Here is a 16,518-nt window from a genome sequence, read left to right on the forward strand (position 1 = left end):
CTACATTGTTGTTGTTGCTAAGTGCCGTCAAGTTGATTCCGACCCACAGCGACCCTGTATAGCGTTTCCAAGGAGCAGCTGGTGAGCCTAAAACACCAACCTTGCAGTTCAAATGACTTTGCAGTCTGACGCATTAGCCCACAGTGCCACACCAGGACTAACTTACCAGCTATAAGTATTGTCATACTGGAAACTATGTTCAAAATGGCATAAACACCCAAAAGCTCTCACACATAGCCATTCAAAGATAAAATACAGTAATAGTCAACTATCATTATGATTTCCTTTATGGTGATAAACACTGACAAGCTCTGAGAAGGTTTTATATAATATGGTTTCATAAAACAGTAATATGGTTTTTGATGTGGTTCATAATTTTGAAACAAAACTGTGTGCCTGACATTATTATAAGTCTGACAATTAAAATGTGCTGAGAACAATGTCACCATATCACCTACGAAGAAATTAAGAAAAAGCTTACTAAAATCTACATTTCTGATATTGTAATTAATATATTAGAAAAGCTATTTGTCAAAAAAAAACAAAAACCTGTACCATATCTACAAATGTAGAGAAGAAAACAAAAATTATTCCTTTCATATACAAGTGATTAAGTTAAATGTTTAAATTATTTAAAAGCCTTCCCCATTTAACTGGAAAGAAAATATCCATTTGCTTTTGTAAAAAAAAAATCAGAAATTAAAGGATGATATATACTACTCTGAAAACAGAATGGAGAAGAAAATTTTAATGTCTAAAGTCACTTTTTGGAGTCTTGGTGTGGCGCTGTAGGTTAATGCACTCGACTACAAAGTTGGTTTGATCCTCAAGGTCGGCGGTTCAAGCTCACCAGTCACTCCTTGGAAACCTTTTATGTGTGGTTATGGGTCGGAACCAACTTGATGGCACTTAAGAACAAGTATTTTAAAGTGTTCAGTATATCACACTTAAAAATAAAATAGTAAATCTCATGAGTGGTTGCTGTTAGTTGTTAAATGTTATCAAGTTGGTTCCAACCCTGTATAGGGTATCCAAGAAGCAGGTGGAGGGTCTGAACTACCAACATTGCAGTTAGCAGCCCAGTGCTCATCCTACAGCTTATCCTACAGCACCACAAAACTGTAAATCTCATGAGTGGTAGCTCCTTTAAAAACTGTTATCCTATTTTATCAATTCATAAGTACATATTTTTAAGAATTAGATATTTATAAAATATTTCAAAACAGTTTAAGCTATCACATGTAAACTATCATTAACACTGAAGTGTTTTTCTGACTACTTATAACATCATGGACTGAAAATGTTAGGATTCATTTTCAATTCTAAACTTAGTTGGGTATCCTGAAGCACGGTAAACATACTTCAAAGGAAAAATATGACTTACTTGTTTAAAAACACTTTTATCTTTCCAATATTAATACTTTGTGCAAACCAACTTAGTTATCTAACTCACTAAATAGCTGAAGAAACTCAAGCTGATAATACAGGGTCACAATGTTAACCAAGCTTAAATATGAAGACAAATGTCAGTAATGACACTGATCCTTACAGTTCAGATTTAACATGTAATTATGGTATATTCAACTGTTCTGAAATCTGAACAAAGATCAGTATATGAAGGTGTTATTGTTAAGGGGTTTCCGAGGAATGGTTGGTGAGCTTGAACTATCAACCTTTCAATTCAAACCAACCGTGTGGTCGAGTGCTTACCCTGTAGTGCCACAGGGACTCCAGATGTGAAGGTAGGTGAGATTTTAGTTTTTTTCAATGTTATGAAAATAAACAAATATTGAAGAATGCTAAAGATAAAACAATTTTCTCACAGAACAATGAAGAAGTTAGTTAACTCAGGAAACAAGTATATCAACAATCTTCATATGGAACATCTACTCATTAATTTATCAGTATCTTTCATGATTCAACCTTCAAAAACAATTCCATTTTTTCTTTCAGTTCTGGATCAATTTTTCAAACATCTTTTTGTTGTAAATCCTGGATCCATTTATTTGAAGAGTATTCTGAGAAGATAGTATAAGTTATAAACTTTCGTAAGTTGCCACTGCTTATTTTTATGAGTCAGAATTTCCTAGACACAGAGAAAGCAAAATAAAATACTGAAGATAAAGGAATGCTTAGGTTGCTATATATAAAGTAGCACTTTTCAAACTAACTGCTAATTTTAACTTCTCGCTATACCCATTCATTGACTTTAAAATGTACACTAATAAAATGCTACTTTTACTTATTAGAGTTCTGAAGAAAATTATTTTTAAATGAGGTTTCTCTACCAAATAGAACATTTGAAATCTACTAAGACAGTAAAGTCCAAACTCTGAATCATAGCATCATCTAAGTAGTTCTACTAAATTTTCAGCCTTATTTCCCACCTGGTATACTTCTTTCCTCCAGCAAGGCCACATGCTATGTATTCCCAGTACATGATTTCATGTCTCTCGTTCTGTCTACCAAATATGTCCTTACACTTCTCCTAGCAAATCTTTATTCTATTTTATTTCAATACCCAGAAAAATGTTCCTCTGTGAAGCCATGAGAGATCAAGATAGAATTAACCACCTCCTCGTTTATATTGGTACATTGCTATAAGATAGGCACTGGGCCGCTAACCCCAACATCAGTGACCGCTCCCCAGTCGAAATCGATTCAAAGGTACTTTAACAACAACAACACAGTACCTATCATACAATATTATATTTATTTCTTTAAATACATTGTCTCCCTAATTGAACTGTGAACCTTTGAACGCAGGCTCCAAGTTATACATATTCTTGGTTTCTCCCTACCCCTTAACCATCTTGTACTTAACACAGATTCTGCAGTTGGAATGCATGCAAAAAGAAATAGGAAAAACACAAGGCAAGCAAATAAACCCCAAAAAAACAAAGGGAATCTTAAGTGTTGAGTTTAGTATAAAATAATATTGAACAAGAAGAGAATCGCACTGTCATCTTGCCAGTGCTACTCAAAGTGTGGTCCATCCCATAAGCAAAGGTCTGAAAAATGTATGTTATCTGTGATAAACTAAATCTGAAAATTGAGATTAAGTAGTTAAAAACTTTTTACAGAAATGTGAGTCATTTTTATGTCTGTTGACTCTAAAACTAAATCCACAATATAAGGTTTCCCAGACTATAACCTTTACAGGAGCAGAATACAGGTAGATTTGAGCCTTAGACCGTAAGTGATAAAAAATTGGTTTGTACTTTGTATTTTGTTTTCTAGCAATTCATTTTTATTATATTTCATAATATATTCATCAGTGAGATAAGTAATTAAAATTTAAAAAACTGGTCCTTTACTAAAGATAGCTAGCTTTTAAAGCATTCTATTATGCCATAGAAGATAAAAAGATGACTTTTACTCTCTTTAAAGAAAACATGAGCTTAGCAGCATATACTCTGTACATAAAATTTTAATATGTACCGATCGATATACTACACACATTTCTCAAAGTTCACATCATTTTGACCTTAAAAACACAGCTATTAATAGAAGTGAAATCTATCAGGAAATACTAGTGTATAACTAGCAATTCTTTCTACTTAACTCTCAAGACTAGATTTAAAATTAAAACTAGAGTTTGTTCCTCTCACTGCATCTCTAACCCAATGACACAGATGGCCACCCATCTTTGACTGCCTCCACATAGAGTTGGTCTGTTGACTGGTAAGGTTTTTCAGCTTCCCACAGCTCTGCCTGACCTGCCTCATTTCAAACCCTGATAATATATAGAAGAAAACCAAGTATGGAGCTGTAGACTAAGCACTGAACTGCTAACCACCAGACCAGCATCAAATCCAGCATCCACTCCTTGGAAACCCTTTAAGGGTCGCTATGAGTCAGAACCAACTAGACAGCAAGTAACAGCAACCACAACAAACCAAGTGTGCACCCCCCCAGAATCTCTTTTGTCTATACTTTTACTCCTTTTTAAAGACAGCCATTTATTTTCTCAATCTTCTATTATTAGGGGTTGACAAACTTTTTCTATAGAAGTCCAGCTTTTTGGCCAGAACCACCAGCCACCAAAATGACATACACAAGGGAAAGAGGCCTTTCAGAAAACATGGGGTTGTTCCTTTGGCCACATACATGTTCATCTACAAGAATAGCAATATTATAGACATCAAGGGAATAAGCAAAATTCAAAAAGACATGCCAAACCTGTGTTACCACCTGAAAACCAGAAGAGACTACAATGTGACCCAACATCTGTCTGCATTGTTGTGAACAAGCAAGTAAAGGGCAAGATTCTTGCCAAGAGAATCAATGTGAGCACTGAGCATATTAAGCACTCTAAGAGCCGAGACTGCTTTCTGAAGTAAGTGAAGGAAAATGATCAGAAAAAGAAGGCGAAGGCAAAAGAACCTGGCTCTAACTAAAGCACCAGCCTGCTCTGCCCTCGAGAGACGCACACTTTGCGAGAACCAATGGAAAAGAGCCTGAACTGCTAGAACCTATTCCCTATGAATCCATGGCATAATAACAATCAAAAAAAGATGTCTGAGATGTACAAATGTTAGATCTTTGGTTATAACTGTGTGGAAGTGTGGTATGTACCCTCTCCCCAAATATGTACTATTTAAAGCACATTTTGTTTCCCAATTCACATGATAATAAGTGTTTTTTACTATTTAAAAAAAAGTCCAAACAGTATTTTTTAGGCTTTAGGGGTTATCTGGTCCAACTCTCATATTGTAGCCAGGGCGTTCTGCTGTGGCGCTGTGGGTAAATGTGCTAGACTTCAAAGTCAGCTTATCTGCAAGGTTGGCGATTCAAACTCACCAACCGCTTCTTGGAAATCCTATACAGGGCTGCTAGGGTGGGAATCGACTCGACGGCACTTAACAACAACAATTATAGCAAGAAGACAGCAATACATGCAAAAAATATCAACAAATGAGTGTGGCTTTCTCTATTCCAATACAACTTTACTTACAATAAGAGTCAGCAGGTCAAGGTAATTTTATTTGTTGGCCCTAATTCTACATTATAAGGAGCTCTGGTAGCATAGTGGTTACGAATCGGGCTGTGAACCTTAAGGTCAGCGGTTCGAAACTACCAGCCGCTCCGCGGGAGAAAGATGAGGCTTTCTACTCCCGTAAGGATTTACACCCTCGGAAACCCTGTACAGGGTCGCTATGGGTCGGAACCAACTCGACGGCACTTAACAACAACAACAACAATTCTACATTATAGAATACAGGTGTGGTGCTGTGGTTTCATATCAGTTTGAACCACAAGGTTCAAGCTGACATTAAGCTCACCAGCTACTCCTTGGAAACCCTCTACAGGGTCACTATGGGTAGAACCGACATGACGGAACTGAACAACAACAATACTACTACTACGTTATGGAGTCCTGGTGTGGCACTGCGGGTTAGTGTTGGACTACAAGGCCACTTTGAACTGCAAGCTCACCAGCCGCTCCTCGGAAACCCACTACAGGGTCGCTATGAGTCAGAACCAACTCTATAACACTTAACAATTCTGCATTATAGATATAATGAAAAATGCAGTCACTATAACCATATCACATAGTAGATAACTCAATATGATTCTTATTTGCATCTTAATCAACTTAAAAATTTTTAAAGGCTGAGATTCAGCAACATTCAGACAAATGGAAGATAAAATACTATTTTCAAAAAAAAAAAAGAAAGATTAAAAAAATAACACTGAATAATCTTTTGTCTTATCTCTAATGACTTTATGTCTCAGGAAGCTACAAGCCTTTCTTACTATTATTAGATGGTAACACTCCCACAGGCAATAGGAAACAAAAAGACAGATTTATTTACACCAGTTGCCACAATCTTAACAAATAGTATATATTAAAAAATCACTACAGAGCAACCCTTTTAAAATGAGCACAAACTCGGCCATAATAGTTGTAACATCACGAACAAAGTTAATTATACGGCAGAAAATGATAGTCTTCATTCACCTCACATTGTTTGAGCACCTATAAACCGCAGAGCTCCTGTTTACATTTTAACAAACCTGGAATGTAGATCTACTTTATCTTTTGGGTTCAAAGTTGATCACGTTTTTGTTTCAAGGAGTGAAATACCAAACTCATTAGAGGTCACACTAAAACTAAAATCAAATCCTAATCTTCCCTTTTCACCCAAGTTCATCTCCTTGTGCATATATGCTTCTACGAACAATTATTCTCTACATTCTAAATTCTTATTCCAGAACACATAAACAATTTTTAATGAATATTTTTGAGAACTATGTTGTCAAGTGTCTTAGTTTCCTATTGTTGTTAAATGTCTAATTGGTTCAGACTCATAGCAACCCTGTATAGGTTTTACAAGGAGTGGCTCGTAGTTCATGAACTACCAACCTTGCCGTTTAAACTGACCTTGTGATCCAGAGCTTATCCTACAGCGCCACACCAGGACTCCCTTAGTTACCTAATACTGCTCTAACAGAAATACTACAAATGGACAGTTTTAACAAACACAATTTTATTTTCTCACAGTTCAGGATACTAGTTCAAATTCATAATGTAGGCTCTAAAGAAGGCTTTCTTTCTTTCTCTGTCAGCTCTGGGAAAAGGCTGTCTCCTTTCAGCATCTACAGGTCCAGCATTCCTTGGAGATGTCCACCTGTCCTGGGCTCAGTCTTTCGGAGCATCATAACACATGGAGCCCAGGTCCACAGGAGGCACTCCACTCACAGCTCTTCTTTCTTGGTGGTAGTAAGGGCACTCTGATCTCTTCTCACTTCTGTCTCCTTTTATCTCTTGTAAGTCAAAGATGTTGTAGACTACACCCCAGAGAAACTCCCCCTTTATCAGATCAGGACTGTGATGAGATTAAGGATGTTGCATTCCTTCTTTAATCCTCTTACTGGCTTGTTACATCATAGAGGATCATTACAAAACTGTCATATTACACCGTTAACTGCCAAACCACTGAGAATTAAAAGCCAAGCTGATCTGATGCATATTTGTGTGTATGGAGTGGGGGAAAAACAATTCAATCCATGAGACCACGGAATCTCTTAATGTTAGATTCCAATATCTTAACATAATTCAATTTTTTTTTATTCTTTACTCAGTCCCTCAAAATACACACACACACACACACACACACAAAACAAACAAACAAACAAAAAACACATCTCCTAAAACTCCCAATACTTTCATACAGGTGACTCAATAATTTCTATTTCACAACGCTTCCTAAATGTCAAGCCACAGTTCCCATATAATAATTCTCAAAGCATTACTATTGAACTATGGGTAGTCTGAGGAGTGGAAACAAATCAACAAAAAAGGAAGTCAAGAAAACGATGCCAAACCATTTCTACCATAGCACGCTCTACTTAGCTAGGTGTGATAATTCATTATAATGGTCACACAGAACTGGACACCATACTTAGTTAGGGATATTAACAGGTTACAATTTGGGGTCAGAAATGCTCAAGGCACAGTTCTTCCAGTCAGGACGGCCTCTCCTCAGCTGTGTCCACAGGCAGGCCTCTCTCTGCAGGGGCAATGTTACAAAGCTCCTTTAAGGTTGCTGATGAATGCCCACAGGACACACATAAGCCTCAGCCTGAAGGCACTTGACTAATTCAATGAGTGGGCAAAAATTCCTCCAATGAAGTGCCTGGAGGGACCCTGCTCTGTAAGCCTTGCTAACCATCACTCAGCTTTACTTGTTCCTGCTTCTGAGACGGTTCATTTTTTACTCATGCTAGAGTTTCAAGTTTTTACAATTACAATTAATACTGTTAACATCCACAGCTGAATTTGGTCATTTATCAGTATCTTCTTCCAACTTCTCTTATTGCATAACATCGTTGCTGTGATATATATGGGAGAGATAGAAGTTTCCCTGAAAAACAGCTTACAATATATCTGGATGTTTACTGATATCTAAAATTTGAGATGTGAAAATGTAATGTCATCATGCTTTCTAAACAGTATTTAATTTTTTCCTTTTTTTTTTGTCAATGATTCTTGTCAGTTCCCAGGCTGTAAATCTTAAAGCTACCCTTGATCATTTTATGTTTGCCTAAATATTCAAGCAATCATGAATTATTGATAATTATTCTTGGGTTTCTTTTATTATCTATCTATCTATCTATCTATTCATCCATCTATCTCTCAAGCATTCTGATGCTTCGTATTTTTCCTGCCTACCCTCTCCAACTCTTCTAAAAATATCTGCTAAAAGTCTTTCTGAAACAAAATGTATGTGTAAAAAAAATAAAGCTTATTCAATACATCACTATTTAACTACTGAATAGCAATAATAATATATTTTGAACAGTTAAAGAATGGGGTGAATTCTACAGACTTAAATGATACATCTACTGAGGGCAGAGGAGACCCAGAAACTAGAAGTATTAAGCTTGCTAGTAAGTAATAAAGGATGATAGATGGGCAGCTGCTACTATTTCTAAGGCCCAGAATAAAATTTAAAGTAATCAGGAAGTTATATTCACATAATTAGAGATAAAAAGCAAGACTGGTCCTAATGAGGAGAAAATAGCAGCGAAGATAAAACTAAGTAACTTGGAAATTGCCCATACTGTGTTCTATATGTGGTGAATTTTGACCTGACAACTTAGGCAACAAAGCACTACTTATGATACATCAGTCATTCTACCACTGGAGGGAGTCTGGCTACATATCCTTTGATGTGACTGTTACTCTAACATTCCTGGTCTTCCCTGGTAGAGGAATGAGTTAGAACCCCTACCAAGAATATGATTGGTTTAACAAGATCTAGTGGTTTTCAAGGTTTTTTTTTGTTGTTGTTTTTTTGCTTCAGATTTTATTTTTTTGTTTTGTTTCATACCTGCTACTGGTAACTTGGAGTTTCAGCATGGCGCCATAGATTAATGTGCTGGACTCAAGGTCGGCAGCTCTAGCTCACCAGCCACTCCTGGGAAAGCTCACCAGCCACTCCTGGGAAACACTGTACAGAGTCGCTATGAATTGGAACCGACCTGACCGCGCTCAACAACAACAACAACAAAAACTGGTAACTTACAACATTTTTACAGTCATAGCCGGATCAAATAAATACCTTTAGAGGTCACACGTGCTAGTTCAGATTTATCCTCAAAAAAAAAGATAAAGAAAAATCATAAAGTGAGAACAAAAGAGGACTCTGATTATAACACAAATAACAATCCAAAGCATGAATCAAAGTCACAAGGCAACGAGAAGCTGCAAACATTAGGTTTGAGCTAGAAGGTGAAAAGAAAACAGCTTTTAGGATTAAGGCTGACAAGGGTAATTCTGATGCAATGGTAAAATAGAGGTAAGAGGTGAGAATACTCTAACTGTGGTTTAAAAAGTTACTGTCCTTTTAAAGATCAGAATTTATCATTTCTATTTACTACTAATATAAAGTGGCAGCATCAATGGGCTCAAGCGTGACGATAGTGAGGTTGGCCCAGGATTGAGCAGTGTTTTGTTCTGCTGTGCATAATAAGGTTGCTATGAGTCGGTACTGACTCGATGGCACCCAACAACAACAACAGCAGCAGTAATTAATGAAATAAATTAAAATAGCATAAGAAGGATTTTCAATTTAAACAACACACAACTAAAAGAAATTGTGCAATTAGGTCAACTTACAAAGGTATGTTGTATAGTTTGTTGTTGTTGTTAAGTGCTGTCAAGTCAGTTCTGACTCATAGCGACCCTGTATAGGGTTTCCAAGGAGTGGCTGGCGAGTTAAAACCACCAACCTTGTGGTTCGAACCAACCTTTCTGTCCAGTGCATTATCATACTGTGTCACACCAGGACTCCAGGTTGTATAATAGCTACTATTATCCATTTTGTGACAAGAATTGTGATAAATATTACATAAGTAACACTTGGTTTAGTCATTTCCACAACCTCCCAGATAAGAATTATAATACCCATTTTACATGAGGAAAGCTTGAGGCTAAAACAGATTAAGTAATTTGCCTAAAATTTCACATCTATCAAGAGTTACCATTCCAGAAAAGGTCTATCTGATTCTAAAACAGTATTATCACTACGCTATACTCAAGTAATAAGGAGCTCTGGTAGCATAGTGATTACGAATTGGGCTGTGAACCACAAGGTCAGCAGTTAAAAACTACCAGCTGTTCCGCAGGAGAAAGCTGAGGCCTTCTGCTCCCGTAAAGATTTACAGCCTTGGAAACCCCGTACAGGGTCGCTATGAGTCGCAATCAACTCCACGGCACATACCCACCACCAACCACCATACTGAAGTAATGATTATTTTATGTAGTTTGAAATAAGGCTATTAAAGGTAACTGTTATGGGTACTCCTCCAAGATAGTTGCTTCAGAAAAAATGGCACTAAAGATGAGCATCATCTAAGGATAGAGCACCGTGCTGATATGCATTTTTGCTTTACTTTGTTCCCAAAGTTCAAATCCATTTTATTCACGTCAATAAGAATAAACAAGGAAGCCCAAATTGACATATAACCTTAAGGAGATATGAAAAAGTCCAAATTCAAAGTATCTTTTAAAATATGTAGAAGCAAGAAGGCCTCCCCTCCCCCTTTCCTCCATAGGAGTATTATTAAAGACAAAGACAGGAAAATGTCAGTTTCTGTCTAATTCCTTTGAAATAAATGTGTTCTCTGACTAGCATGATGAACTGCATAAAGTGTTCCAGACACTCATAAAATACCCTAATTGTAGAAATAATATTTGTAATGTTAGGAAGCCTTCAAGGTGGGTTTAAGTGCTGTACCACAAAATTAATTTTGTATTTTATTTCCTTCATTTTCTTATGTTTTATTATAATAAGGGTGCAGAGAACTTGGCACTATATAAGGCAATCTGTAGATAAATCTTTCTTTTATAGAAAGGAAAGGAAGCAGCCAATTGTGTGTGTGTAAGAGCGATAAAAATATGAAGAGAACAAGAAATAATGAAAAATTCTAGGGATAGAGGAAGACTGTTCTGTTTGGTGACAGGTCAGTGAGGGTCTAAAGTAGCTACATGATGAAACAAACTGGAGATGGGTTCCCATATTATTGATCTTCCAGGTGAGAAATTTATGCCTTTTTTTTTTGAGCCACAAGTAAAAAACATTGTGTATGCACAGTAGATATGAAAGAAGAGAAAAACTCTTCTATTTACATTGTTGTTGTTGTTGTTATGTGCCGTGCAGTCGGTTTTGACTCATAGCGACCCTGTACAGGGTTTCCAAGGCTGAAAATCTTTACAGGAGCAGAAAGCCTCATCTTTCTCCCACGGAACAGCTGGTAGTTTCAAACTTAAAACCACTAGATCCACAGCACATCTTCAGAAGATTTCTTACTTTGAATTACAAGTAACAACCTACACAACGACCTTGTACAAGTACCACATGCCTGGGAAAGGCCCTCCATGAAGTTGTATGGGTGTATAAAATAACCTTTATGTTTAATTGAAAAAGAATTGCATGATCACTTGGACTGTATACTATATTTTATAAAAACTATTAAATACTTAGAGAAACTATGAAGAACCATTTAGAATTATTGCTAAAACTGTGAACAGATGAATTTACAGTACAATAGTCAAGTAACAGACCAAAACAAAAAAAGGTGAGCCAGGAAAATATAAACAACACACTGTCCAGTTCACAACAAATGCAGCTCTTAGTTACTGCAATATGCAAAAGATAAAGTGAAAAATCTGAGCCAAAGGTAAAAGGAAACTTCTATTTAACAATTAACTGTATTATACTTTTCCCCTATTCTACTATTTCGTTTTTCATGGAATTGTATTTCTCCTTATTTTCAACAGATGAGTAGGAGAGTTTAAAAAAAAAAAAAAAAAAGTGAGGAAAGTGAAAAGCTAGCATCACAAATCTGCTATGTTCTTCTACCATAGTCTTACCTTTCTGTTTTATATATGCAAATACACAGAAGTCAATAATGGGACATAAGAGGAAGGAAAGGAAAAAAGAAGGAAGGAGCAAAGAACATTTAGGGGGAAATTTCTCAATACAAAATTATGCTAAATAAGGTCTGATTGATATGTTTAGTGCAACACTCTATAAATTGTTCTGTAAAAAGATTTCCCCTAAAGTATTCCTATGAAGCTGCTTAACATTTTTAGAAATGACAGGTGACAGAATTATAAATATAAGTTAAACCTTTAGCAACCTCTCTACATTAGCTATTTCTGAATTTGAGTACTTCTTTTAACGTAAGAGTTAGCTCTTTGTATTTTCTGGGCCATCTTATAAAATGAAACCCTACTTTATTAATCTGTGTTGAATCCATTAGATGTCTGCTGCAATAAGTAACAGTACAGGCACCTCTTCCCCAAAACTAAGTATTATATCATTTGATCATTTTGCAAGTAATATGAATAGAAACAGCTAAGCAATATCAGAATAAAATAGTTGCTAGTCTAGAAGGACAGGCCGCATACATTTTGCACACTACATCATTAGTCCTGTAAACTTAAAACAAACAAACCCCCTGCTTTTCTTAATAGTTTCTGAAATGTGTGACAAATGCAATTTTAGGGACTGAGATCCCTGGGGTGAGGGCAACAAAGAATTATCTATTTCCAATTACTACTGAAATGAGCTTATGATGAATCACTCAAGTAAATGGAAATGAAATATCTTTCCTAGATTCTTAGTGTCCTCTCAAAACAACTTAAATTCAGAATCTCCTTACAATTTACAATAACATTAAGAAATTTCATAAAAGCATACACTAAAACCGAAATGACTCCTTACATGATATATTTTAAATAATCCTCATATACACGTATAATGAAATACAAGAATTATTAATTTTAGAATCCATAATAATATGTACCTACCATTACAGTGATGGAAACAGTGTAAAAATAAAGGAATTTTATGGATTTTTTGCAAGAGTATTTATACATTCATACTGTTTCAGAAACTATTTTAAATGGCTTTGGTTTCAAGGAGTAATTATTATGTTTCCTAAATTTATTAATAAACGAATTCAGTGCTTAGCTGACTAAACATAGTAAATAACAACATCTAACCGAGTTACTACCATTTAAATGACTTTGGAACGGAGACCCCTGCTCTGTTTGGATTACATACTGATAAATTTTAAGACCTTATTGTGAACACATCAGTATCGTCACATAGCCGGAGCAAAAAATTGCATGAAACCACCTTTGATATACATTAATTTCATTTATAGTCAAGTCAGGGTCCTGCCTCTTGACCACATGTGAATTTCTCCTTCGTCAGATGTACAAATTCACAGTCATTTGGCCAACCCATTATTAATCAGACGACTTCTTTACAAATGAAGTTTTATTCCATATTTCTGACTCATGGCACTGACTCTCCAACTAATGCACCGAATACAGAAGCACTGTAACTACCCACACTGCACACAGGACTAGCTTATCTCTGTAACACTCCATCAATTTCCTCCCTTCGGAGACAACCAACTTTAACAACCGAATAAACGATTTCATATCAACACACAATGGTGAGTACTCGCTGCATAGTTTGAATCACAGCTGATGTATTAGGCCAATTCCTTTACAGATTGTTGACAGTTTCTGAAGCACAGCCCAGAATCATGAAGCCTGTGTCTGTCCTTGGTGCTGAAATACACTTTTTTTTCCCTCCTTCCTGTCACTTCACTGTAAAACAGTCATCTCAATCTCACTTTGAGAAGATCAAAAGACTTCTAAATTAGCCGAGTCTGCACACAGGAGATTTACACAAGGAACTGATAAGTTTCTTAGCAGAGATGCTCACTAATGTGAGGGTTAGGGGCTGGGGAGGAACTGGAAGCACCTGGCATCCAGAGGGCATTTCCCTTTCAGCGCCAGAGACCCGGGAAAGCCGGACTGCGGCAAAGATCGGAAACGCCTGGCACCTGGTAGGAGCCGCGGGTGGGAGCCGGCACCGTCAGCCAAGCCGGGCGTCTAGGGCACAGCGGTCGGGGAAAACGGAGACTTTCCGCGCCAACGCGCGAGCCCCGGGGTCCTTTTGTCTTGGGGTCTGAAGGGACGTGCGGGGGGGGGAAAGCCCGCACCTGCATTTATTTGTACGTAGGTGGGGGGAACAACAAAAGACCCTGCCGCCCGGCGGGCAGCGTCGCTGAGCTGGAGCGGCCGCGGTGCCCCGGCGCGGGCTCGGCCCCTCTCCTCATCGTCCCGGCCGCTCTTACCGTCCCGGTCGCATAGCTGAATGGCCTCCAGGCTGAGGTTTTTGATCACCTCCTCACAGGGGCTGGTGGGGCTGTTGAGGGCATGATCCAGGCGCGGCACCTCCATTTTTCCAACACCCTTCTCAAGCCCGCCTGCTTCGTATCCAGGCTCTCTTCGCGGACCCGGTGGGCAAGAAGGGCGGGAAAAAGAGGGGGGAGTGGCAAAAGGAGGGGACTCCGCTCTGAGGGGCCTAGACTGAGCCGCCGGGCTGGGGAGCCGCGGCCGAGACAACGGCCGTGGCAAGAGCTCGGAGGAGTGTGCCACTCTGAGAGACCCAGCGGGACCTGGCGAGAGGGCGGGAGGCGCGCGCTCCCGGCGGGGAGGGGACGCGGCGCGCGGGGAACGTGAAGGAGAAAGAGTGTCGCGCGCACGCGCGCAAAGCGACGCGCCCACCTGCTGGCGTGCGGTGCCCGCCCCTCCCCCGTCGCCACGCCCTTCTGCGCGCACGCGCCCCTGGCTGCCCTAGCGCCTCAGGCCCCGCAACCCTGAGTGGGATTCGTCGGAAGGAGGGTCGGCGGGATCCCTCTTCGAGGTTCCTGTGATGGCGGTTTGCCTCGTCCATTTTTCTCACACTGTCATGCGGAGGCCAAGCTGGCACTGCGGCGTCTTCGTGGCGAGGCTTGGCGAGGCGAGGGGAGCAGTTCGAATGACTCAAATTGGAAAAACAAGAACCCAGAAAAAATAAGAGCCCAGACTCTTTGTATTGGGGTGCTGGAGCATGCCCACTCAAATTCCTGGGCTTCTCTGTCAGTCCACTGGGCGAATGAAGTGGCTTGAGAAGGCGAGAGGTTTAAGGATAGTATTTTGGCCTCCACTGGAAGGGGGCAAATGGGAATTCAGAACTGCCAAAAAGCCGAGGGACTGAGATGAGGCCAGTCCGGTTCCCGGAAAGGAAAGCAGCAAGCAAGCCAGGTCCAGGAGCCACTCACTCAGTGGAGGACCTGCGAGCCTAGTTCATAGCTCCCCCCAACGAACACGCTGCGCAAGGAGCTCTGGTAGCATAGTGGTTACGAGTGGGGCAGGTAATCTCAAAGTCAGCAGTTCGAAACTACCAGCCACTAAACCCGAGAAAGATGAGGTTTCTGCTCCTGTAAGCATTTATAACCTCAGAAACCCTGTGCAGGGTCGCTATGAGTCGAACCGAACCACGATCACCACTGTGCCCAGCACTGCTCTGAGTACTAACAAGTGGAGGGGAAAAAGGGCAGAAGCAGGCCCTGACTTCATTGCCACAATATGACATTGAAAACCCTATACAGGGTCACTATATTCAGAACCGACTGAACGGCACATAACAAGATTCTGCAGAGCACTTGGTGTTAACGTGCCATCGAATCGGTACCAACTCATAGCCACCTTATGCACAGCAGAACGAAAACACTGCCCTGTCCTGGGCCAACCTCACTATTGTTGCCACGCATGATAGTCTATTGATGCCACTTTCCCAATCCATCTCGCTGGGGAGGGTCTTCCTCTTTTTCTCTGACCCTCCACCTTACTAAACGCAGAGCACTTAGTGGGCCTATAAATATTTTTTCAGAGATGTTACTGTAGGGTGACTCAGGGATCCTATTTGTACAACACTGTCCGGCCTAAGCCATCACCACAATTGCTGTTACCTTTGCCCCATGGTTGTAACCACTGTGTAAACCCATCTCGTTGAGGATTCCCATTTACATCCTACAGTTTTCAGTTCTTGCTGCTAGTTTAATATAGGAAGTGTGGTTAGGTGCTGTTGAGTCCGTTCCAACTCATAGAGACTCTATGCACAACAGAATCAAAGATTTTGTTTGTTCAGTGCCTTTGAATCGCTTCCAACTCAGTGACCCTGTGTAGGGTTTCCAATGAGCGGCTAGTGAATTTGAAACACCCTCCTTGCAGTTCAAATCTACCTTATGATCAAGTGTTTACCTTACAGCCCCACACGAGGACTTCAGTATGAAAAATACCATGCTAAAATACGAAAAATCGAACTAGTCGTCCTGGAGTCGATTCCCACTCATGGTGACCCCATTTCTTGCTTTAGAGTTGAATCTTTAGGGAAGAGACTGCCAGGCATTTCTGGTCACTGAGTACATTTAAACTGCCAATCTTTATGTTAATAGTCCAGCATTTAAGTCACCCAGGGAACGTAAAAATAGTACACCGCTCCCCTTCTGATATTGTGTATGCTTGTGGGAATTTACTTTGCTTTTTTTTTTTTTTACTGATTTTCCTATTTCAGACATGAATTTTAACCAATAAAGTAGCAATCTATGTAAGAGATTAGCTCATAGAGCTTGCTACATGCTATCCTTTCCAGTCAT

General features: G+C 39.2%; 1 protein-coding gene across 1 annotated transcript in view; it reads right to left on the bottom strand.

Annotated features, from left to right (window-relative positions):
• PHYHIPL (phytanoyl-CoA 2-hydroxylase interacting protein-like) overlaps positions 1 to 14,378 on the bottom strand; it is a 53,147-nt gene extending 38,769 nt beyond the window's left edge. The window contains exon 1 of the mRNA XM_006831096.1: positions 14,173 to 14,378. Within this exon, the coding sequence (XP_006831159.1) occupies positions 14,173 to 14,278 (106 nt within the window). The 5' untranslated portion in view covers positions 14,279 to 14,378. The remainder of the gene's footprint in view (positions 1 to 14,172) is intronic.
• Between the last annotated feature and the right edge of the window lie 2,140 nt (positions 14,379 to 16,518).

Source organism: Chrysochloris asiatica, unplaced genomic scaffold, assembly GCF_000296735.1.
Source record: "Chrysochloris asiatica unplaced genomic scaffold, ChrAsi1.0 scaffold00003, whole genome shotgun sequence".
Taxonomy (NCBI): domain Eukaryota; kingdom Metazoa; phylum Chordata; class Mammalia; order Afrosoricida; family Chrysochloridae; genus Chrysochloris; species Chrysochloris asiatica.